The sequence below is a fragment of the Bubalus bubalis genome, chromosome 10 (assembly GCF_019923935.1).
Source record: "Bubalus bubalis isolate 160015118507 breed Murrah chromosome 10, NDDB_SH_1, whole genome shotgun sequence".
NCBI lineage: Eukaryota > Metazoa > Chordata > Mammalia > Artiodactyla > Bovidae > Bubalus > Bubalus bubalis.
In genome coordinates, this window is record NC_059166.1 from 5,290,927 (window position 1) to 5,315,992 (window position 25,066).

At 42.2% G+C, this 25,066-nt stretch overlaps 1 protein-coding gene and 1 non-coding gene across 8 annotated transcripts in view; both read right to left on the reverse strand.

The window, feature by feature from the left end:
* The window catches only part of QKI (QKI, KH domain containing RNA binding), a 160,042-nt gene extending 138,162 nt beyond the window's left edge, over positions 1–21,880 (reverse strand). For 2 of the 7 annotated variants that reach the window (XM_025294298.3, XM_025294299.3), the window contains exon 1: positions 21,613–21,880. In XM_025294298.3, the coding sequence (XP_025150083.1) occupies positions 21,613–21,754 (142 nt within the window). In that variant the 5' untranslated portion in view covers positions 21,755–21,880. Of the gene's footprint in view, positions 1–20,289; positions 20,848–21,612 lie in introns of those variants that run through there. The other 5 variants (XM_025294294.3, XM_025294297.3, XM_025294300.3 and 2 more) reach the window with 5 other exon arrangements.
* TRNAW-CCA lies at positions 4,936–5,007 on the reverse strand. The gene has a single exon. It is a non-coding gene; the product is annotated as a tRNA-Trp (tRNA).
* Positions 21,881–25,066: the final 3,186 nt, after the last annotated feature.

Consider the following 25,066-nt stretch of genomic DNA (forward strand, 5'->3'; position numbering starts at 1 on the left):
ATCACTTAAGGGACAACTGTACATTTTCCTATAACCTAGACAGAAGCCTAGGATTTTCTAGCTCAGATCTTTACTTTCACCTTCCTTCATTACCAGCATTCTCTAACTGATCCATTTATCCATCCCTCTACTCACTTACCCTTTAGGTCTTTAACTTAAGACAAAGTTTCTTACAGACACCTCTTTTAACCTCTACAGAACATCAATGCAAATGTTCCTAAGTATTAGCATAGCGATGACAGCGAATCTGAACTGAGTATTCAGAACATACCACATGGCTTTCTCACTTTCCCTTATCTCTATCTTGGACTTTATCACGTTGTTCAAAAGACACATGATCTATAATGAAAGGTGGGGTGGGGGGAACAGCAAGGGGGAATAACTTTAACAAATGACTTTAAAAGATTTGTATAAAATATGGACAGTGAAAGTTCTTATGGAAATACACATTAAACTGTTCCCAGACCTAGGTTCAGCCTGCAAGAAAATGCTGAAGGAGACTACAACAAACAAGAGAACCTTCTGACTTAACATCAGTTTAATGACAACATCACTGTGTGTGTCAGATGCTTAGCGTTACTCTTCAGCGGAAAAGCTAAAACACAGTAGGCAGATATTTCAAGTACTAAAATAAAATTTAAAATAATTAAGACTACTCACATCAGAAGGGAGTCACCTTATGCAAATTATCAGTCCTGATATAATTCTCCATGGAGGGGATCAGGGCCAAAAGTACTTTCTGGCCAGCAATATAACTTAACATAACTTAGAGATATACTTCTGCCGCAAGAGCCAAATGAGCTATCACTTCTGAAACCAGTAGTTTTTAGTTTGTCAAATGTCTTCATATCCTTTGTAAATGAAATGTATTTACATACTATACTATGAAAAGATGGAACTGTGATCTCTAATATTCATTTCAGCTTTAAAATCTGAATAATAGTGTTTTTCTTTGAACAAGGACAAAATTTTTTAAATAAAAATCCTTCAGGCCTTCCAAGTGAAATCCAACCCTTGTATTTCCCCCTTTTGAAAGGCTGCTGCAAACTATAAATGTCATCAAAATGTCATTTTTATAAGACTGAGTAACTACTGAAACAACAGAGCGAGCTACCATCTTATATGCATAAATTAAAATTGAAATCCCAGAAAACACTCAACAGGTTACTGATTTACAGACCTCAAAAAACTATTACATCACTGCATCTCAATGTTCATTAAACAATTCAAATATTTTTCTTTTCAAAATGTACCACTTCTTCTTCACCTTAAAACTCAGTAGTTTCCAAATTTAAAAATTTTACACTTGAGCCAGTCATATATTAGTACACCAACATATTTCTATATGCATATCTATTTCAAAACATGTTTTACTCTGTTATTTAAATTGTCAAAATTCTGTTTTTACTTTCAGGACTTTAGTTTTTTTTAAATACCGTATCTACATTGTTATTGAAGTAACATGCATTGATTCAAATAAAATTCACTATTGAAACCCTCTGTCTCAGTTGTTATATAAAGCCAGAAAGGACACTTTTCTTGCTTCAAGATGGAATCTGAAATAGTCCCAAACTGAATGAAGTTTAACTGTCTTTTCAAAGGGTACTTTGATCTGACTTGAATCAGCATTCTCATTTAAAATCAAGATTCCCAAACAATTATTATATAAACTTTCCTCTCTCTAGATACACAGGTCTTTATAATCCTCTTTCTAGTATTTCCCATAATATATCCTCAGACCGTTTGTTTCAAGAAGAAAAAAAAAAAAAGCATTCTTTTACCCAATTTCAGAAAATTCTTGGTTGCAGGTCCTGTATATTTAATGTATCAACACATACTGAATTCACAAAAGAATATGTAGCACTTCTTCGACTACAGAACCCTTCTATTCTCAGACCACCTGAAGAAGCCAGCATTACAAGAAACAGGCCTCAAAAACACTTTCCTAAAGCCTCTCACAAACCACAATTAAATTAGCATATCTTCCACATCTCCCCTCCAACATGAGAGTGCAATCTCTCAAGCCATTACAGCCAAGCAAATGGAGACCAATGAAAACCAGACATAAGGGAAGCCCCTACCACACAGGCAGACCAAGAGAGGCTAGCAACTCACCTTTAGTACACAGCTGAAACTCACCATTCTAAAAGCTACACATTCACTAATCCAGATGTCCCTCTCCTCCCTGCACCTAACCCTAAAACAATAACCAACAGACACACACACAGTAACTAAAAGGCATCATAATAAAAGGGTAAGTAAATCCAAATGAAACAAAACAAAAAGCCAAAGCAGGTATGCACAGATTAAAAAAAGAAGTGGCAAAAAACCACAAAACACATAAGAGAAGGCTATACACATGGGCATCAACAGATGGTCAATACTGAAATCAGACTGATTATATTCTTTGTAGCCAAAGATGGAGAAGCTCTATACAGTCAGCAAAAACAAGACCATGAGCTGACTGTGGCTCAGATCATGAACTCCTTATGGCCAAATTCAGACTGAAACTGAAGAAAGTAGGGAAAACCACTAAACCATTCAGATATGACTTAAATCAAATCCCTTAGGATTATACAGTGGAAGTGAGAAATAGATTCAAGGGATTAGATCTGATAGACATAGAGTGCCTGAACGATGGACAGAGAGGTTCATGACATTGCACAGGAGGCAGTGATCAAGACCATCCCCAAGAAAAAGAAATGCAAAAAGGCAAAATGGTTGTCTGAGGAGCCTTACAAAAAAATACTTAGGAAAAGAAAAGCAGCAAAAGGCAAAGGAGAAAAGGAAAAATATACCTATTTGAATGCAGAGTTCCAAAGACTAACAAGGAGAGATAAGAAAGCTTTCCTCCATGATCAATGCAAAGAAATAGAGGAAAACAATAGAAAGGGAAAGCCTAGAGATCTCTTCAAGAAAATCAGAGATACTAAGGGAACATTTCATGCAAAGATGAGCACACTCAAGGTCAGAAATGGTATGGACCTAACAGAAGCAAGAGATATTAAGAGGTGGCAACAATACACAGAAGAACTCTACAAAAAAAATCTTCGTGACCCAGATAACGACAAGAGTGTGATCACTCACCTAGAGCCAGACATGCTAGAAAGCGAAGTCAAGTGGGCCTTAGGAAGCATCACTACAAACAAAGCTAGTGGAAATGATGGAATTCCAGTTGAGCTATTTCAAACCCTAAAAAATGATGCTGTGAAAGTGCTGCACTCAATATGCCAGAAAAATTTGGAAAACTCAGCAATGGTCCAGGACTGGAAAAAGTCAGTTTTCATTCCAATCCCAAAGGAAGGCAATTCCAAAGACTGTTCAAACTACTGCACAATTGTACTCATCTCGCACACTAGCAAAGTGATGCTCAAAATTCTCCAAGCCAGGCTTCAATAGTACACGAACCATGAACTTCCAGATGTTCAAGCTGGATTTAGAAAAGGCAGACGAACCTGAGATGAAATAGCCAACATCCATTGGATCATCGAAAAAGTAACCAAGTTCCAGAAAAACATCTACTTCTGCTTTATTGATTATGCCAAAGCCTTTGACTATGTGGATCACAACAAACTGAGGAAAATTCTTAGAGAGATGGGAATACCAGACCACTTGACCTGCCTCCTGAGAAATCTGTTTGCAGGTCAGGAAGCAACAGTTCTAACTGGACATGGAACAACAGACTGGTTCCAAATTGGGAAAAGAGTACGTCAAGGCTGTGTATTGTCACCCTGCTTATTTAACTCATATGCAGAGTACATCATGAGAAATGTTGGGCTGGATGAAGCACAAGCTGGAATCAAGATTGCTGGGAGAAATATCAATAAACTCAGATATGCAGATGACAACACCCTTGGGGCAGAAAGGGAAGAGGAACTAAAGCACCTCTTGATGAAAGTGAAAGAGGAGTGTGAAAAAGCTGGCTTAAAACTCAACATTCAAAAAACTAAGATCATGGCATCCAGTCCCATCACTTCATGGCAAATAGATGGGGAAACAGTGGAAACAGTGGCTGACTTTATTTTGGGGGGCTCCAAAATCACTGCAGATGGTGATTGCAGCCGTGAAATTCAAAGACGCTTGCTCTTTGGAAGAAAAGCTATGACCAACCTAGACAGCATATTAAAAAGCAAAGACATTACTTTGTCAGCAAATGTCCATCTAGTCAAAGCTATGGTTTTTCCAGTAGTCACTTATGGATGTGAGAGTTGAACTACAAAGAAAGCTGAGTGCCGAAGAATTGATGCTTTTGAACTGTGGTGTTGGAGAAGACTCTTGAGAGTGCCTTGGACTGCAGAGAGATCAAACCAGTCAATCCTGAAGGAAATCAGTCGTGAACAGTCATTGGAAGGACTGATGCTGAAGCTGAAACTCCAATACTTTGGCCACCTGATGAGAAGAACTGACTCATTTGAAAAGACCCTGATGCTGAGGAAAGACTGAAGGCAGGAGGAGAAGGAGACAACAGAAGATGAGATGGTCAGATGGCATCACTGACTCCATGGACATGAGTCTGAGTAAGCTCCGAGAGTTGGTGATGGTCAGGGAAACCTGGTGTGCTGCAGTCCACAGGGTTGCAAAGACACGACTGAGTGACTGAACTGAAGTGGCAAAATACTGGAATGGGGGTGGGAAGGGGGTAAATTCAAGAATATGAAAATATGCAGCAAGCATAGCAATCTATCACATTAATACACACTGAACATAAATATGGAGACATATAAAAGAGAAGAAAAAATCCTAAGAGTAAGATATAAAAGGAAAAACCCTTAAATGGGTCTCTCAATATCAACAGGACAGAAGCTAAACACTAAGTGAAGTGAGGTCGCTCAGTTGTGTCCAACTCTTTGCGACCCCGTGAACTGTAGCCTCTGTCCATGGGATTTTCCAGGCAAGAATACTGGAGTGGGTTACCATTTCCTTCTCCAGGGGATCTTCCCAACCCAGGGATCGAACCCGGGTCTCCAGCATTGGAGGCAGACGCTTTAACCTCTGAGCCACCAGGGAAGCCCCTTCACTATCAACGGGACAGAAGCTAAACTCCAGGCACTTAAGCTTATCTACAGTAGAGAATTGATCCTACCTGGCATGTCCTAGCTACCTCTTTAACAACAGTCTTTAGTCCTCTCTTGTTTATATGACTTTATATTATTTTTTTTTTAAGGTGGGGGAGATGGGCTGTGAGGCTTATAGGATCTTAGTTCCCTAAGCAGGGATCAATCCCACACTCCCTGAAGTGGAAGCACAAAGTCTTAACCATCGGATGGCTGTGGAAGTTCCAATTTTATTACTTTTATTTCATGCTACCTACCCTACAAAGGGGCTTCTCTTGTGGCTCAGCTGGTAAAGAATCCGCCTGCAATGTGGGAGACCTGGGTTCATTCCCTGGGTTAGGAAGATCCCGTGGAGAAAGAAAAGGCTATCCATTCCAGTATTCTGGCCTGGAGAATTCCATGGACTCTATAGTCCATGGGGTCACAAAGAATAAGACATGACTGAGCAACTCTCATCAATATGTGAACCGTGAACTTCCTGATGTTCAAGCTGGTTTTAGAAAAGGCAGAGGAACCAGAGATCAAATTGCCAACATCCGCTGGATCATGGAAAAAGCAAGAGAGTTCCAGAAAAACATCTATTTCTGCTTTAGTTACTATGCCAAAGCCTTTGACTGTGTGGATCACAAGAAACTGTGGAAAATTCTGAAAGAGACGGGAATACCAGACCACTTGACCTGCCTCCTGAGAAATCTGTATGCAGGTCAGGAAGCAACAGTTAGAACTGGACATGGAACAACAGACTGGTTCCAAATAGGAAAAGGAGTACGTCAAGGCTATATATTGTCACCCTGTTTGTTTAACTTATATGCAGAGTCCATCATGAGAAACGCTGGGCTGGAAGAAGCACAAACTGGAATCAAGATTGCCGGGAGAAATATCAATAACCTCAGATATGCAGATGACACCACCCTTATGGCAGAAAGTGAAGAGGAACTCAAAAGCCTCTTGATGAAAGTGAAAGTGAAGAGTGAAAAAGTTGGCTTAAAGCTCAACATTCAGAAAACGAAGATCATGGCATCCGGTCCCACCACTTCATGGGAAATATGGGGAAACACTGGAAACAGTGTCAGACTTTATTTTTCTGGGCTCCAAAATCACTACAGACAGTGACTGCAGCCATGAAATTAAAAGACGCTTACTCTTTGGAAGGAAAGTTATGACCAACCTAGATAGCATATTCCAAAGCAGAGACATTACTTTGCCAACAAAGGTCCGTCTAGTCAAGGCTATGGTTTTTCCTGTGGTCATGTATGGATGTGAGAGTTGGACTGTGAAGAAATCTGAGCCCCGAAGGATTGATGCTTTTGAACTGTGGTGTTGGAGAAGACTCTTGAGAGTCCCTTGGACTGCAAGGAGATCCAACCAGTCCATTCTAAAGGAGATCAGCCCTGGGATTTCTTTGGAAGGAATGATGCTAAAGCTGAAACTCCAGTACTCTGGCCACCTCATGCGAAGAGTTGACTCATTGGAAAAGACTCTGATGCTGGGAGGGATTGGGGGTAGGAGGAGAAGGGGACGACAGAGGATGAAATGGCTGGATGGCATCACTGACTCGATGGACATGAGCCTGAGTGAACTCTGGGAGTTGGTGATGGACAGGGAGGCCTGGCGTGCTGTGCTTCATGGGGTCGCAAAGAGTCGGACACGACTGATCGAGTGATCTGATCTGATCTGAGTGACTCTCACTTTCTTTCTACTCTACAAACAGATGGGAAAACAACGGAAACAGTGACAGACTCTACTTTCTTGAACTCCAAAATCACTGCACATGGTCAGTCCTAAAGGAAATCAATCCTGACTATTCACTGGAAGGACTGATGCTGAAATTGAAACTCCAATACTTTGGCCACCTGATGCAAAGAACTGACTCCTTAGAAAAGACTCTGATGCTGGGAAAGATTGAAGGCAGGAGAAGGGGACAACAGAGGATGAGATGGTTGGATGGCATCACCAACTCAATAGATATGAGTTTGAGTAAACTCCAGGAGTTGGTGATGTACAGGGAGGCCTGGCGTGCTGCAGTCCATGCGGTCACAAAGAGTAGGACATGACTGAGCGACTGAACTGACTGACCTACCCTACTACTCAAACAACTTAAAGGTATGGAATGAATCTGAAGCTTTGCTGTATTTTTCCTAAGATGTCACACATAGTATGCATTCAAATATTTGCAAATAGAATAAAAAAACTTCAAATAAATATGTTGCCATTAAAAGCTACTATGTGGAATTTGCAACTGACATTACTCAAAAATTGCATGTCACATAATAGCAATCACTTCCTACTGGAATGCAGCATAAAACACTGCTTTCCAAGTACCACATTACAAAAATAAAAGAATTACAACACTTAGTAACCTAAGGCTTCTTAAACAGTTAAGAATTAAACTTCTGAAACCACTGATATATCATCATTCAAGCTTCCTGAAAACAAAATGATATGTACGATAGTGAAAAGTTGATAAATATACCTCTATAAGATGAACTGTTACCATAAAAACCGTATTGTTAAATGATATAAAATGGGAGGGGAAATACTCATGACATAATTTATTTCAAAAAAAAAAATAATTCACATTAAGGTTCAAAGACAGCATGCTAGGATACTTCTCTGCTTTCACAGCACCACCTTTCCAAGGATTCAGAGACCACAGAGCACCGTACTGTGAAAGGTGAATTAAGCTTTGCATTTTCAGGAATTTGCTGGTGGTCCAGTGGTTAGGACTCAGCATATTCAATCCCAGAGCCCAGGTTCAATTCCTGGTTCAGTTCAGTCGCTCAGTCGTGTCCGACTCTTTGCGACCCCATGAGCCACAGCACGCCAGGCCTCCCTGTCCATCATCAACTCCCAGAGTTTACTCAAACTCACGTCCATCGAGTCAGTGATGCCATCCAGCCATCTCATCCTCTGTCGTCCCCTTCTCCTCCTACCCCCAATCCCTCCCAGCATCAGAGTTTTTTCCAATGAGTCAACTCTTCGCATGAGGTGGCCAAAGTACTGGAGTTTCAGCTTCAGCATCATTCCTTCCAAAGAAATCCCAGGGCTGATCTCCTTTAGAATGGACTGGTTGGATCTCCTTGCAGTCCAAGGGACTCTCAAGAGTCTTCTCCAACACCACAGTTCAAAAGCATCAATTCTTCAGCGTTCAGCTTTATTCACAGTCCAACTCTCACATCTATACATGACCACAGGAAAAACCATAGCCTTGACTAGACGAACCTTTGTTGGCAAAATAATGTCTCTGCTTTTAATATGCTATCCAGGTTGGTCATAGCTTTCCCTCCAAGGAGTAAGCGTCTTTTAATTTCATGGCTGCAGTCAACATCTGCAGTAATTTTGGAGCCCCAAAAAATAAAGTCTGACACTGTTTCTTTCCAGTTTCCGCATCTAATTCCCATGAAGTGATGGGACCAGATGCCATGATCTTAGTTTTCTGAATGTTGAGCTTTAAGCCAACTTTTTCACTCTCCTCTTTCACTTTCATCAAGAGGCTTTTTTTTTTTAGTTCCTCTTTACTTTCTGCCATAAGTGTGGTGTCGTCTGCATATCTGAGATTATTGATATTTCTCCCAGCAATCTTGATTCCAGCTTATACTTCTTCCAGCCCAGCATTTCTCACGAGGTACTCTGCATATAAGTTAAATAAGCAGGGTGACAATATACAGCCTTAGGGTAACTAAAATCCTGCAAGCCATGCCACAAGGCCAAAAAAAAAAAGTTTGCATCTTCGATTCTCTACATTTCAGGAATAACAAAAAAGAGCAAAATTGGTGGGGGGTGGGAGGGGAGTGTAAAATGCAAGCTATTATCCACTCTACAAAGGCACCACAGTAGACCTCTTCTTCCTGGTCCTCCAAATATTAACAAAGAAAACATATCCATCCTTCTTCTCATGGCCGAGTTCAACTTCAAGTAATGGAAGGAAAAATGGTATTTTACAACTGACTTGTCAATTAAAAAAAAAAAAACGCTCAGTATAACAACTAGAAACATAATTTAAATGCAGCAACTAATAATAAAACACGTATTTCCACAAATCAAAAAGTTCCTAAGAAGGAACTTAAAATTGCAAGCCATTTTCAAAGCAAAATATATAATACTCACCCAACCAAAAAAAGCTGATAAGGAATGCTATAAACGATAATAAAGTGAGACAAAATTACCTTTTACTGCTGATAATTTTTTATTACTATAATAAAACTACAATCTCCAAAAGAACTTTCTCTTTATACAACATGTAATAGTAAACTATGGCACACACTTTTTTTCATACCTAGATTAACAAACAGAAATCAACTGCCTGGTAAAGATTTTAGAATTGCAAAGCTAACATACAAACAATACGTTTAAAGAGACTTGACAGAGTCCCTTTCCAAAACAAACCAAAACTATTCAAACAACGAAGCTGTAAAGGCAGAGAATATTTCAGAATATTGCTGTAATCAATCCAATGTCCTAAACCATTCATATTTTATATAGTCAACATAGTAACATATGGTCTCTTAAAAAAAAAACTCTTTAAAGAAATATCACAACTGATTTAAGTACTACCCCCAAATTAAATTCAGCAACTAATATTTGTCATATTCCTGAACAACAACTCTTCTCTTACAATTTAAGGAAGAAAAATTTCCTATTCTGGCAAGACAGTTATCTCTCAACACATTTTAATCACTAAACACTGTCTTTTGTGTACTAATATCTCCATCTGCTGGAACAGAACTTTCTTACTACCAAAGTTCCTAAGGACAAAAACTCTGCAGTAGAGATTTTGCAACTACTTAAAAATAAAATTCAATACTTAATTTCTACCTAGGGATTTTTTTCCCTCTAACTCAAAGGACCTTAAAAGCTTAGACCTATCCTTATTCTTTTACCAACATTATTCAGAAAAATTCACTAAATTAAAACACTTTGCCTGCTACGTTCTCTTCTCTCTCCATCCTTAGGCTTAAGATACAAAGCAGTAACCTGAACAGCACAATCTTTTTCCTTTTAGGTTATCTTAAAGTTCTCTATCGCTCTAGAACATATCTCCATAAATACACACACTCACTAACCCCTAATTATAAAATATATTTTCCCATAATTTCTGCTGGACATGGGGTAAAAACTAATAGAAACAGTCAGTAAAACAGCAAAAGAACTTAGCTAATAACTGACAACATCAAAAACTCAAAAACAAGATTTGGCAGAAAAAAATACTTATTACAAATTGAATAAAGCCAAAGAAAGAAAGAAGAAAATTATATCAATTGGAAAAATAAGAGATCACTGGTTGTATCTATAATTTGTAACATGTCTAAAATATATTAAAAATGTTATAAATATATTCAGTAGTTTTACAATTATTAGCAATATTATTTTGGAAGTATATTGTAGCATAAAGTAAATAGGAAATTCTGTCACTGTCAGAAACCACATTATTTTGGTGTTGGCAGAAAAAGAAAGATACGATTATAAAATTAAATAAATGTTAAGATTGAATTTAAAGTACAAACATGAACTCATTAACTGTTGAGCTCTGTTCACAGAAAATGGCCAATGGCTTGGAAGTAACCTCACCCTGACAGCAACCAATATGCTCAGGGACTAAATTCACATCTCTAATACCATTTCCACTAAAAAAAAAAAAAACCACCTTGCAGAAAGGGTTAATTCTAGCTGTGGGGCAAGGGAGTTTGGGGCATCAAATTGTCCCAGCAAACAAGGAAGATTTTCAAAAGACACAAAAGCCAGTTAAGATTATCACAGGCCAAAATTGTGACAACTTGAACATCAAAAAGAATATTAATTGCAGTGAGTTTATTAAGATTCTTGAGCCCTTAATAATTATCATGAAACACAGAAAAAATTCATTCATCATCTTTTGAGCTAGCTAGCAAACCAACACTTTACTTTGAAAACCAACGCTTAATAAGAATTAATTCTTTAATAAGAATCTATCTAACTCTTCCATTGGGAACATATTCTAGGTTCCCTCAGGCAGAACCAAAACTGGGTTCCCAGGGGGAAGAGACACCCATGGTGTTATACTTGAACCTGTCCATCCTTAGATCGGGATTCCAAAGTAACAGATACAGAAGACATAAAGGAACAAGCTCAGTAACAAGAAAGTCACATCAGTGTCATAAAAAAAAGAGAGAGATAGATGGTTCTAGATTTAAGGCTTCAAGCTCTAACAGTCAGATTCACTGAGTGATTCTGAGTCAGATTCTGATTTCCACAAGCCAGTTCAGTAATAAAGAATATTCTGGAGATAAAAGGAAATCTGAGGGGCTTCTCTGGTGGCTCGGCAGTAAAATATGCCTGCAGTGCCCAAGACGCAGCCAATGCAGGATGGGGTTCGATCCCTGAGTTGGGAAGTTCCCCTGGAGAAGGAAATGGCAACCCACTACAGTATCTTGCCTGGGAAATCCCACGAACAGAGCATCTGGCAGGCTACACAGTCCAAGGGGTTGCAAAGCATTCGACAGGATCAAACCAACTTGGCACACAAGGGGATCTGACTACAGATTGCTTATTACATGAATTGTAGGATTAATCCATTTTGTTCAGTGTGAATTTACTATGTAGAAAACTTGTTAGTTTTTAAAGAGATACATAAATATTTAGAGACAGAATGCCAAAATCTCTAATTTACCTTAAATAAATTAAAGTGTGGGCTTCCCTGGTGGCTCAGACAATAAAGAATCTGCCTGCAATGCAGGAGACCTGGGTTCAGTCCCTGGATTGGGAAGATCCCCAGAGAAGAAAATGGCAACCCACTCCAGCATTCTTGCCTGGGAAATGCCACAGACAGAGAAGCCTGGCAGGCTACAGTCCATGGGGTGGCAAAAGAGTTGGACACAAGTGAGCAACACACACACACACACACACAGTAAAATGGATGAGAAGCAGTCAAGTTCCCAGCAAGTCTTCACTGTACTTGATAAAACACATATATTTAACAGTATTAGATAAGTCCAGTTGAAATAAAAATTTTAAGTCAAACTATGTCAAAAATTCCCAAGATTCCCCAAACCAAGAGTTTCTTCAATTCTCTTTAACTCACACAGAAATGAAAGTTCAACTCTAAGTAACCAAAAACTGGACTGACAGGTAAAAACATGAGCCCCATGTGTTCTCAATACTTTAATATGAATACAGTAACTTACAGGTAAAGAAAACAATAATTTGCATGTATATTTTCAGTTAAAACACCATTTTAAAAAAACTCTAAAAAGTTAAAATCTAAAACACAGAAAAGTCAAAAAATATTTTTTCTTAAATATCTGGAGAAAATACAAGATTCTTTCCAAATTCCCTACTGTCTTAATTCTCCAGTGTCCAAAGTCTACTTCCTTAAATCTATTTGTTCTATACACTCTTGCTAGTTTATCCCCAGAGATTTCATCATGTCATCCTGATACAACCCAAGTCATCAACGGTTCCTTACAGGACAGAGTAAAACCTGAACGTTCACCCCAGTTCAGAGCCCAGCACAATACAGCTGTAAACTGGCTTTCTGGCCCTGCTCGTCTCTTCCTTCTCACTGCTTCTCTTCACGCATCTGTCATCTCAACTAACCTCCTTGAAAAACACTTTTATGAAAGTCTTTCAATCTCCCATCACCACTGTTTTGATACTACTTCACTTTTCCCTTCTGCTGGAATATCTTTTACCCTCTCATTCACCTCATTAAAAACCAACTAATAATACCATTCACCTATTAATACCAACTACTTCTTAAAAAATCCTTATTAGACAGTTCAGCATAAAGTGACTTCTGAACTTCCAGAATGCTAGAAGTGAATGACTCTCCTGAACACAAAAACTAGTGATATTCATTTGGATAATTTACCCTTCTCCCTTTTGTTTTCTTCTCTCATTCTCTACAAACTGCTTTGCTTATCTGGTTGCCCATCCTATGAAAAACAACCTGAAAATGTTGACAGAAGTTAGATGCTGCTGCCTTATAGCCTAAAGAACTCTCTTGCATATGATATTCTCCCCATCTTCTGAGCATTTTGAAGTTACCAGCGTAGCTGATAATTCCATTTAGAAACTAAGGTTCAGAAAGGTTACAGATCTTGTCCAAGATCACCAAACTAATCAGTTAGCTGTAAAGTCATGAACAGATTCCCAAGCCAAAGAAGTGTTACCACTTTGCAACATAAGTCTCATTAGCATATGGACAGAAACACACATTCATTTTCATGTTCATGCTGGCACACACGTGTACACAGGCCCACGCACAGTCAACACCCGAATGCCTGCTCTAACACCGGGGGCACCACTGCACAATGGGGACAGCAGCAGCGACGCTAACAAAGGACTGGGGGAAGTTACTCTCAGAGCAACTGATGTATGGTCTTAGTTTGAAATTTTTATTTCTTCTTATCAATTCTATCAGAGTTGACACATTACCGTAAAAAGGCAAGTAACGGTGGTTTATATTCAATTCCTTTGTATCTACTGAAAACAGTGAAAGCTCCAGATGTGGGCCTCAGGAACAGGATGCAGGGGCTATCTAGTGCAGCTCTATTTCCATGGGATTTATTATCATCCACCTTTTGGCTGCCATTAGTTGCCTACCTATGCTTGTAACCACCCTATGCTAATCTGAAACTGATACAAGTTTGTATAGTCCTGATTTGAATTGCCCAACAATAGTAAACTCTGACACAAGTTTCCTCTTGAGTAGTTTTCAAAAATAGGAATTTACAGTAATAAAGAGTAGAAACAATACTCAATATTCACTAGATTTATTTGCACCATGTTATTTTAAGAGCTAAAGCTCTATCCTTTGGCTACTAATCAGTTTAAGTGAATGAGCTGAAATTCTCTAAAAATGTGTTTACTTTATTATTAGCCCTTCAATTATCATAAAGATCTACCACTGAATAGTGTAACAGTGTAATAATAATGTGTGTGTGTGTGTATTCTAGCTCCAAAACTATGACCAGCATTTTGCTGAAGCCCAACATTTCACAGAATCAGGAAAACCCTCATCTGTTTTTTTTTTTTTCCCGTCATGTCCACAACCCAAGGCATCAGCAGTTCTCCTCCTCTGTTCCTTGTAGGCAGTAGCGCGGTCAACCCGCAAGCCCCCCACCCTGCTGTGTGATCTGGACCAGTCACAAGGCTCCCTAACCTGTCCCTAACAGGTCTCTGCACCTGTGAAATGAAACCTCATCCCCCACCTCACAGTCCCTGGTAGCTCTGAAATTCCATCATCTTCGGGCATCACTTTAGCACACCTTACACTCAACTGCATCTAAGAAATGTTTCATATTTCTCCCAGTTTTTTCCACATATAAGCCTCTTCAAACACTCTTTGTAAATGAATTTTCAGACCCTGTAAAATACTATGACATTGAGTTAATGGAAAAGTTTCAAGTAAAAACTGCATACAAGTTTGCTTTTTACTAGTGCTTTCTTTTTAATGTAATAAATATATGTATCTTATGTACTTTTCCTCCAAGAATCTGCAAATGACCAGGTGATCATGCCCCATCTTTACAACAACTCGTCCTGCACTAAAGTCAAAAGCAAGATATTTAATATCCACTCCCTTTTCCACTGTTGATATATAATCATTTCAATCCTGAGGCCAGACAGATTTTTACTTTGAAAAACATCCTTGCTCTGAACTTCACAGTTGCAGCACCCATGCGCAAGGATTTCAAGGCCAGCTCACATCCACTGCATGGCTCCCTTTATACACAGGCAGGCTTGGACACATGCAAACACATACACCCTTTCCTTACAACCATGGCTGCGTAGCACAGGACCGCTTCATGGACTTAACTGCACTTTGATGTGTTTCTGAGACTTCAACCTCCCTGAATAGCATTCAAATTGATAAATTCTGCTTTAACAAAAGTAATGTGATAGAAATGCTAAATGTAAATTGAATCATTTCACCAACCTCAAAACTTAGTTTAATAAAAATATGTAGTTTAGAATCAAATATATGAAACAACAGTATGAACATGAACACAATTCTGTTTATTTTATTAAGACTTGCCAGGATTGCTAGGTTTTGAAATGAGTTTCTGCTTCAGGAAACTGAGGAAATGCTGAGAACATGAAGTACTGTCATCACCTTGTTAATGACAAGAATTTTGGATAAATCACTTAACTTCAACAAGCTATGTATTTGTTATTGTTAAACTCTTGACAGATTTACTTTAAACACTGTTACGGATAAAGCAGAAAAGTAGACTCCTTTTAAGAGAATTAAATTTCAGTTAACTGAAATTTTCAATTTATCAGTCTTCTAAGTAGTGACACTTTCAACTTAGCTTCAATAAACACCTGTGTCTTAAAAACTGCTATTTGTGTTAAATTACTGTAACGGCCACATATGTTTACTCAGCTTTCCTCTAAACTAAAACCATTCAAATAGTCCTTATTTATCCTGAGCACATCAAAGCATTAGGGAAAAGAAATCTTTCATATTCACTGTGCTTTGCACAGAGTACAAGACATACGTATCTGCTGAATGTTGCCTTTATACTTAACTGACTAGGGGAAGGTTCACCTATGTAATTCCATAAATGCCAAAACATGCACAAGCTGAGATGAACACTGACAGATCTTCTCTGCCTATGGACTGATCCACTTTGTATAAGACTGGCTAGAAACTACTGCTTAAGTAAAGCAATTTCATCTTCCTAATTCTCATTCATACCAATGGTAGTAAAATAAAATTAAGCTCCTTGAGGGCATGTACTGCAAAAAATATTTTAAGATTTCTAAAAAATACAATTTTTAAGAAAAACATGTACCTTTTTTTCCTAATTACCCAAAACCATCTGCTTAATCCTGTAGAGAAACTAGAAATGAAAAAAGAATTTGAAGTGTGAACTTATTTATTAATTCAACAAATATCTGAGATCGCACATATGCAGGCTATGAGGTGGCCACTTTCAAGAAACTATTTCTAACAAACAAAAGAGAAAGATGACGTTACGAACTAGGGACTGACAAAAAAAGAGATGATATTACCATGTTAAGTATATTGATAACCATATAGAAAGTAGTACCTAACACAGGCCAGGGGGTTGTATTTATAGTCAAATTTCGTAACAGAGTCACACTAACAAAACAAACTGTACTCACTATGAAAAGATTAATGCTATTTTTGCTTTCTATTAAATGAAAATAAACCTGTAAAAATCTTACTTGGGCATCAAACAACCTAGCTATTTTGAGTCCGAACACTGCAATGCCAATTCAAAAAAGGGATAAGCATTTTCTAAAAGTTCTCATTAAGAGAAAAATACATTTTTGCACTTAGAATTCACACTGAACTGTCAATGTCAAAAAAAGAGGGGTCAGAGCACATGACAAAGTCCTGTCAATCATGTAAATAAAAAATCAGCACATAATTTTAACTATGACTTCTTCACATGGGCCCATGCACTGACCGCTTCCGCTGACCCTAAAATAGATCCTTACATATCTCACAATAGCTGACATGTAAGTAACAGAAAATTGCTCAGTGGGCTCCAACTTTTAAGTAATCAAAAACTAAAACAACAGGATAGCACTTCCAACATTTCCAACAGAGTAAGGCCAAGTTTTACTTATAACTGCATCATTATAAATCAAACAAAGTACATTAACAGCATTAAATTCTCAAGTAAAATAAAATGTGGTTCCAGTCAGATTATAAAAGTTGCCCTTATAATCACACTGGTGTAATTCTCTTTAACACCCAAAAAAAAGTCAAAAAACGAAACAAAAACCTTATACTGGCCTCAAAAAAGGAGCACCTGAATCATGCTCAGGAAAGGGAAGAAGGGTTCACTTCATGTCTTTTGTTGCAGGAATCTATTTCCCTTAAGAAGGAAGCCAAAAACCATCTGTTCTTATGAAAAACGGATGCATTTCAACTTCAGGATTGTGACTAGTAGGGGGATAACAACAGGAATAAAATGTGTACAAAGCATTAAAAGATACAATTATCTTGTTTTCACTTGATATTCTCAAAGCCATTTAAGAAAAGGTGCTCATACCAAACACACTAGCAAATGTGATTAGCAGAGACCTATTTCTATTAACTCAAGTACATTATAGCCTTGAGAATACAGATTTACTACAAAAATCATGTAAACTGGATAAAGTTAAGAAAAAGAAATCATCTGCATCATAGTACGTACAAGCATTTTATATACACACTGTCTAGAAGTTAAGCTTCAAAAGTATTGAATAAATGTTGAATAAATGACCCATGATACAAATTATCATTTCCTTTATTACCTTATTATAGCTGCTGACACCTCCTGGGTGAGGAGAAAAAAGGATAATGGAGAAAACTGATTACAAAAACTAGCTTCTTTCTCATTACTAATAATGCAAAGGTCCGTGCATACAAAAACACAACCTTTGCTCCTAAAGAACAAATTAATTACTTCAACTTAAAATCAGTTTGTCACAGATATTGATTATTGTCAACAATGCTTCGTCAGGGGGAAAAAAAAAACAACCAACTATAATAAACTTATATAACACAATTCCTCTCAATAAAAAAACAAACATGTAATTCTAAACTGAGCAAGATTTCTCAAAAAAAAAAAAGTGTAGGAAAACTAAAAATGATACATTCAATAATGAATGCATAATGAATGGAAACAAACATTTAACTAGCAAAACAAGTTTTAATTTAAAATATTTTTTTGCCCTCATTTTCAAGGGAGAGGAAACAGTGAGAAAAAATAAATTGAGGTCAAAAAGAAAATTTACATCTCTCCTCACCCCCCAACCCCAAAAAAGATCATGAAAAAGTGAACACAAATTTTTCAGATCACTAATGTGAACTCTAACACGTTTGCTTTTTCTGAACCATGCACTACTTTTTTAGTTATTCACAATAAAAAGATTTAGGCTAGCCTTCCTCAAAAACTATACCATATATTCACATTAACTTTCATATCTGCCTAAAAATGAAAACTCAGAATCTAATTTTAATATCTATAGATCTCCATTTTCCCCTATTTGGGATTTTTAAATGGAGTGACTTTATTTTTACTTTTATGCTGTCTCAATTCTAAATTGCAATACTTTATTAAAACAGAATTTGTATTCAAATACTGTTCCTGCTTAAGTCTCATTTTCACGACAAGGGAAGGTTCCCAAAAAAAAAACCTATTCTTTCCCACGGACAGTCCCACGGTGGTTCAGTGGAAAACTTCTCTTTAAAGGAAGAGCAGTTTAACACTTTAAAACCTCAAACCTATCTGTGATCGTCTCTATCTCAATGGAAGACTAAGTAAGTATCAGAATTATCAACCGATGCTGTCTTTCATGGTCCAACCTAGAATGCATTCAACAACCTAAAAAAACAACCATGCTAAATAAAGTTACTTCAGAGAAAAATCTGACACCCTGCCCCACAACAACAACAAAAAAAAAACCAACACAGTAAACAAAAAAAGATTGTTCACAGTCCACAGTCAAAATATAAAGGTTAACTTGGCATAAAATTAAAATGCTCACTCTAAAGCATTCAAGTTTTAATCAACCAAACAAAATCTAGAACCCAGAAATCCCCAATGTGTAACTGACCAAATATTCTCAAACTGACCAAGAAATTTGTTTAAAGCTTTTGAAAAATATTTCAAAATAAAACTGCTACTCATTCAAAACTTCCAATTATCAGAAGATACAACTACTGTCAGTAAGTACAATATCTTGATTAATCACTGAAATAAAATTTAGTTTTAACTAAATTTAAAAAGAATTCTTCAGCCAATCATATGGACAAAGGAAATTATAATTCCTAACCACAAACAAGTAGATTAATTTGTTTTGGACAATGATAGGCCACAAAGGAGTAAAGGACAACTTGCCAAATTGAGAATCCAATCCAGCACAGATAAAAACGTGATGAACTTCAGAAACCAATATTTTTAAGTCAAATTAAGTTTATAATAAGGCCAACAATTACAGGAAGCAGCTTATTCCACACTAAGGAATAAGCCCCTTCCCTCCCTGTTTGTACTGGTCTGATAAAAAACAATCCAACTTCCTGGTCATTATGCTGTCCCTTTTTAAACATCCTAGCTACTATACAGGAGCGTTCTTTATGCTGGGGAGTTGAAAAGGCTAAAATTCAAGAGAGACTGAGACAGAGATGAACTAAACCATGATAAAAATAAAAAATACGTATTACTCAGACTGTTTCCTCCTCAACCAGTGGTTTACAACATTTAAAACTCAAACGATTACTATTTCCAAACAGAGAGAAACGAACAAACCAACCTTTGTTAGAAATAATGGACATAACTGGAATTCTAGATTTAGAAGATTAAAAATTATCACGCCAAAGATTAGAACCAACTTCAATTACCATTTAGAGATTTCAGGCCAACATAACACTACAAATCTTTCAAAACTAGTCAGAGAAACTCAAATTATTTACTTCAAATAGTACAAATGAGGAGAAAACATTCGCAAACTTTTTATAATCTCCTATGCTGTCTTACTGAATCCAACATTTTAATTCAGATTTCAACTTTAACCCTAATATAATCAAAGCCTATTTTCATTTTAATGACTATAAAGGATTTCTTCTATACAACTAGGCTTAAAGAAAAAGCTTAACAAAAGTTTTTACGAATACTACTAAAACTTTAAATGCATCAAAATGTGCCAAGAAAAAATAGCGTTATTACTTCCACAGCGCATGTGGAATTCATGAAATCACATGAAATGTGATTAAAGTGTTCCGAAATGTTTTCAAATATATATATACGGACATAGAATGACAAAATAACCTATGATTTAAGTTTCAACTAAATTTAATATAGGTCAGGTAACTGAGAATGTTACACATTTTGCTCCAAACATCTCTTATGCTTAAAAAAAAATAACTGGCGCCCCTTAGCGCCCACAATTGGAAATACTCAATTTAAGAGTTCCAACAATTTTTTTTTTGACATTCCAGAAAGTTTTCTGCCTCCACAATCTTTCAAATGCCAACACAAATAGGAAAAGCAGAACCCCTTAAAGGTACAGCTCAAGTTTTCCCCGGAACAATTTGATATGAACAGATTTGCTGTTTCAACTATGGGGGAAAAAAAGCTCATCTCAATGAGATCTATCTACTGCTGTATGTTTAACATATAAGCACACACACACACACACACAGTACATAGTAATATCCAACAGTTTTCTAGCTTTCGAGTTGTTTCTGAGACTTTCATGGTAACCAAAGCTCCTGGGATGCTTCTTCAACCACCTTTTATCACGCAGATATTTCCGGTCTTTTGTTCTTGCGTGACATTCCAACGCCCCAACCTTCAGATTCCTTTCTCCCAGGTCTGTTGTAAAAATCTCTCAAAATCCTTGCGATAAACCTACAATCCAATGTTCATCGCTATGCAGCAGTTTTCCGTTTTCTTCAAACAGTCCTCAAGGAGATGCTTCTAAGCAGGAAAAAAAAAAAAAAGAAAAAAAGAAACTCCACGCTACTCGATTTTCAAAAATGACCCCCTTCGTGGTGGTCGCCTTTCCCCTGGCGGCCACGGAAACGTCCCCGAACGGGGACGCTCCGGCCCGGCCGCGCCGGCGGACCTCGGTCGAGCCCTCTTCGAGTCGGCCGGAACGAACGTCCTCGGAGGTCCTCGCTCTTCGCAGCTCTTCGCAGCTCTCCGCCGACGAAGCCCTGCTGCAAACTTTTGCTCGCTTCGTCTTCGCCCTTTCGGGCGCCTCGGCTTCCTGTCCTACACACCGAGGCGGCCGCGGCCCCGGGGGAAAGCTCTCCGCCCAAGTTCTCTCCAAGTCGGACGCCGCCCGCACGCGTCCTCGCGGTATTTCGCGTTCACCCCCCCACCCCGAAAGTGAACTTAACACTCCCCGACGGGGCTCGCTTCCCCAAACAAAAGGACAGAAAAGTGCTTTCCGCTGTCATTTTGTCCTCGCCTTCGGCTACGGCGACTGTACTTTCGGTCGACTCTGGGATGCCTTTCAATTCACCCAGCCCCACGGTCCTCGGTCCCCTCGAGTATTTACAAGCTGCACAAACTTCCAAAAACAAAAGCACAAGCCCCACTCGGGGAACCGCCAGGACCTCCGATGGGGGCCGGGGGGGGGGGGGGTGGCCCCTCCGGCAGCGGCCCCGAGGCCGGTGTCCTTCAGGCGCCCGCGAGGCGCGGGGCGGGCGAGGCCGGGCTGCTCCCCGGGAGGCCCGCGGAGCTCGGGGCCGTCGCGGAGCTCGAGGCCGGGTCGGGAGCCGGCGGCCCCGCAGCCTCCCCGAGCGCACCCGCCGGGGCGCCAGCGGCGCAGGGCCGGGCCGGGGTGAGGGAGCCCGGGGTAGAAGGGGAGCGTCCCGCCCGCGGGTTCCGCCCGAGCCGCGGCACCGGCCCGCCCGCCCCGCGCCCCCCGGCCTCGGCGCCGCCTCCGTGCGCCCCGCCCGGGCCTCGCCGGCCCCGGGCGCACGGTCCCCCCGCCGGCGGCCGCGCGACCTTCCCGCCCTCCCCACACTCCGGCGGGCGTCGGGTCCCGGGGAGAGGGGCCGCCGCCCGGGCGCGGGCCGCGAAGGGCCGGGCCGGGCAGGACTCACCTTCGTCCAGCAGCCGCTCGAGGTGGTTGAAGATCCCGCAGAAGTTGGGCAGGCTGCTCATGAGCTTCTTGTCGTTCATCAGCTGCATCAGGTAATCTGGGGTGGGCTTCGGCTTCTCCTTCGTTTCCATTTCCCCCACCATATTCCAGGCTCCGCAGCTCACTCCGCCCGCCGCCGCCGCCGCCGCCGCCGCCGGAGAGGGAGGGAGGGGCGGGGAGCCCCGGCCGCCGGCCGCTCGGGACTCGGCGTCCCGCTCCGCTCCGCTCCCGCGCCGGGCGCCCGGGCGGCCGGACCGCGCGCTCGCCGCGCTCTCCCCGCCCCCGGAGGCACTTTCCGCCCGCGGCCCGACGCGCTCCCGGCCCGCCGCCGCCGCTCCTCGGCCGCCGGCTCGGCGCGTCCCTCACGAGGCCGGCGGGCGGGAGGCGGGTCTCCGCGGGCCGAGTGCGGGCGCGGGGCCGCTCGGCGCCGGACGAGGAGGAGCCGGGCCGCCGCCGCCGCCGGTCGCCCGCCCGCTCGCTCGCTCGCTCGGCTGGTCGCGCCCGCTCGGCCGCCGCCGCCGCCTCTGCCGCGGGCTCGGGGTCTCTCTGGGCTGGTCCCCGCCGCGGCCGCCTCTCCGCTGCCGCTGCCGCCGCGCTCTGACTCCGCTCCTCCTCTTCCTCCTCCTCCTCGCCGCCTCCTCCTCCTCACTCACTTGGCGGCGGAGTTCGCCTCAGTTCAGGCGGCGCTGCCAGCGGCGGCGGCGGCGGCGGCGGCGCGGGGGGAGGGGCGGCGGCGCGGGGAGGGCCGGGGGCGGGCGGCGGGCGGGGCCGCGCAGGGCGGCCGTTAGCGGGGCCCGGCCGGCGCGCTCCTCCTCCCGCCGCCCCCCGCGGCCCCCGGCCCAGGCGCCACCGCCGCCGCCGCCGCGCCGTCTCCCTCAGGCGGCCTGAGGGGAACGGCGGCGGCTGGCGTGACGGAGGCGGCGCACGGCAAGCCCGGCCTGGGCGCCGGGCCGGAGGGTCGCCGCTTCGGGCGAGCGGAGAACGGAGGGAGGGGCCGCTGCGGGGCCGCTGGACTGGGGAGGGCGGCGGCGGTGTTTTGGACTGGGGCGTGTGGGGCCTAAGGGGGTGCCGCCGGGCCGGCTCTTCTTGGCGGGCGCGGTCGGGCTCTGGCGTTAGGGGGAGTGGGGTTTCCCAGCGGGACGGGCTACGGCGTGTCAGGGCCGCGCTCGCCGCCGCACGGCCCCGTCCCCTTCCCCCGTTACTATAGGTTTTTTAAAAGCCACTCAGCCACCCTCCCCGCCCCCACCCCCCCAAAACAAATTTTTTTTTTTTTTTTTTTAACGTCCTGTTGCTTCACTGGGGGACTTTCGGGGTGGGCGTCACGTGGCCCGACACGTAGCCGTGAGGCCCGAGAGCGCGTGCGTGCGTGCGTCGAGGCCGGCGACCACGCCCCTTCCGAGGGTCGCCCCGCCCCCGCCAGGGCTCCGCGAGCCAAGGGGGAAGGGGCGGGACCTGCCGCGCGCCTGCGTGGGGCGGGGCGGGGCCGGGGAGGGGGCGCGCCCCGGGAGGGGGAGGGGGAGGGCCGCGTGCCGGGGTGTTGGGGGGGGGGGTCCAGGTGTGGGGAACCCCCACCATCGCCACCACCGCGCGGTGGCCGGGCCGTCGGGCCCGCGGAGGCGGCGACGTAGCGTAGTCTCCGCTCCCGGCCCCCGGGCCGTCCTGCGCCAGGACGGGTACACGGTGGGCGCGCACGGCGATCCCCCTGGGCTCCTCGCGGTCGCCTCCGGCCTCGGGGGTTGCGCGGCGGGTTCTCCTCCACCGTGGGCGTCCGTGGCCCCCCCGACGGCGTAGCCGGGGCGGTGCGGCGGGGTCCGGGCGTGGGGGACGTCCGTGCTTCCGTGGCCCCCAGCCCTCCCCTGAGCCGCTGCGGCGAGGCGCGCGCACCGCCGGGGCCGAGTCCGGAGCAGATCGGGAGCGCCGTCTGCAGCGCTTCGCGACGGCTTCGGTGTCAAGTAATGATCCCATGCAGCCGCGATGGCGAGGCGAACCGAGGAGCGGGTGCCTGAGTTGGAAAAGCGCAAAGTCAACACTGGTATTTGCACACATGCAGAAATAACCGTACACTGGGCAAGGAGGATTTTCCTGCGGTTAGAGTACATTTCAAACATTTTTATTTCTTTGGGAAGGAATTTTCTGAACTGCCACACTGCAGTTCAAAAAATTTGGTTTGCAGAATGTGGTCAGCCACCAAATGTGTATCTGCATTTTATTGCAAGCCCTTTATGACATGTTCAATTGATAATGTGTACAAAATAATGTATACAAAAACCGACCATTGTATGAGTGACATATGCTGAAATAGTTTCATGGCCGCAGTCATGTCTACCGTGTTCTAAATAAGTGGGTTTGTTGCGTGTTTTTTTGTTTCTTTCATAAAATTTTGTTTCAGATTCTGAGGAACACTTTTTGAGTTGTATTGAAACTATTAAATGAATTTCAAACAAAAACTAGAGTGGCAAGTAGCTTCTGGCCTATTTAAAAAGCATAAAGTGAGTTTGCTTTTAAAATCAAGCTAAGTCGATAGAGGAAATGGAATTGCTTTGCTAGACAAAGTCGTAAACATTAAACTGAAATATTTTAAGTTCACCAACACCCATCATTGTTAGTGGAGCTATTGAAGATTGACCTGAGCTGTGCTGTGCTTAGTCGCGCAGTCCCGTCCGACTCTCTGCAACCCCATGGACTGTAGCCTGGCCAGGCTCATCTGTCCACGGGGATTCTCCAGGCAATAAGACTGGAGTGGGTTGCCAAGAATATTCACCTAATTATCTATTAAAGGATGAATATTCTAAATGCAGGGTATGGTAATTTAATCAAAACCTGTTGTCTTTTCAAAAACTAAGGTAAGGTGTGTTTCCTTAGTGGCCAGCAGAATCATAGTTGGGAAGGGTTTTGGTACTCAGTTATTCATTTGACTTTAGTGTAAAATGTTCAGTCTCCGAAATCTGTTCACTTCTTTATTAAGCTCCCAGGCCCTGTGCTGAATGTATATCTCATTTAATTTTTAGTTCAGCCTTGTAACTTAGGTTATGCTATTAGCCCCATTTTACATAAGGGGAAACCCAAGAAGAAGGAGATTAAATATCTTGCTCATGAGTCCTAGGTGTGGAATTCAAATCCAGTTATATTGTATTCTAAAGCCTGTGTTCTGTGCCCCTTTACTAACCCTATCCAATAAGGTTGGGACTTTTGATGATGTCCACCATTTTTGACCCATAGAAACTGCAGTTTCATATGACTAACTGGTTCTTACAGTCTAGATGAACCACATCAGAGTTAAAGAACAGTGATAGACAGTATTTATTTCCTATGTATCAAATCCCTTATGGTTACACCATTTGACAATAGCTACTCTGTTCTGCCTTTTCAAATCTTTGAAGATAACTTTTCTGCCCACAGTTCTTCAGTGGTCCCCC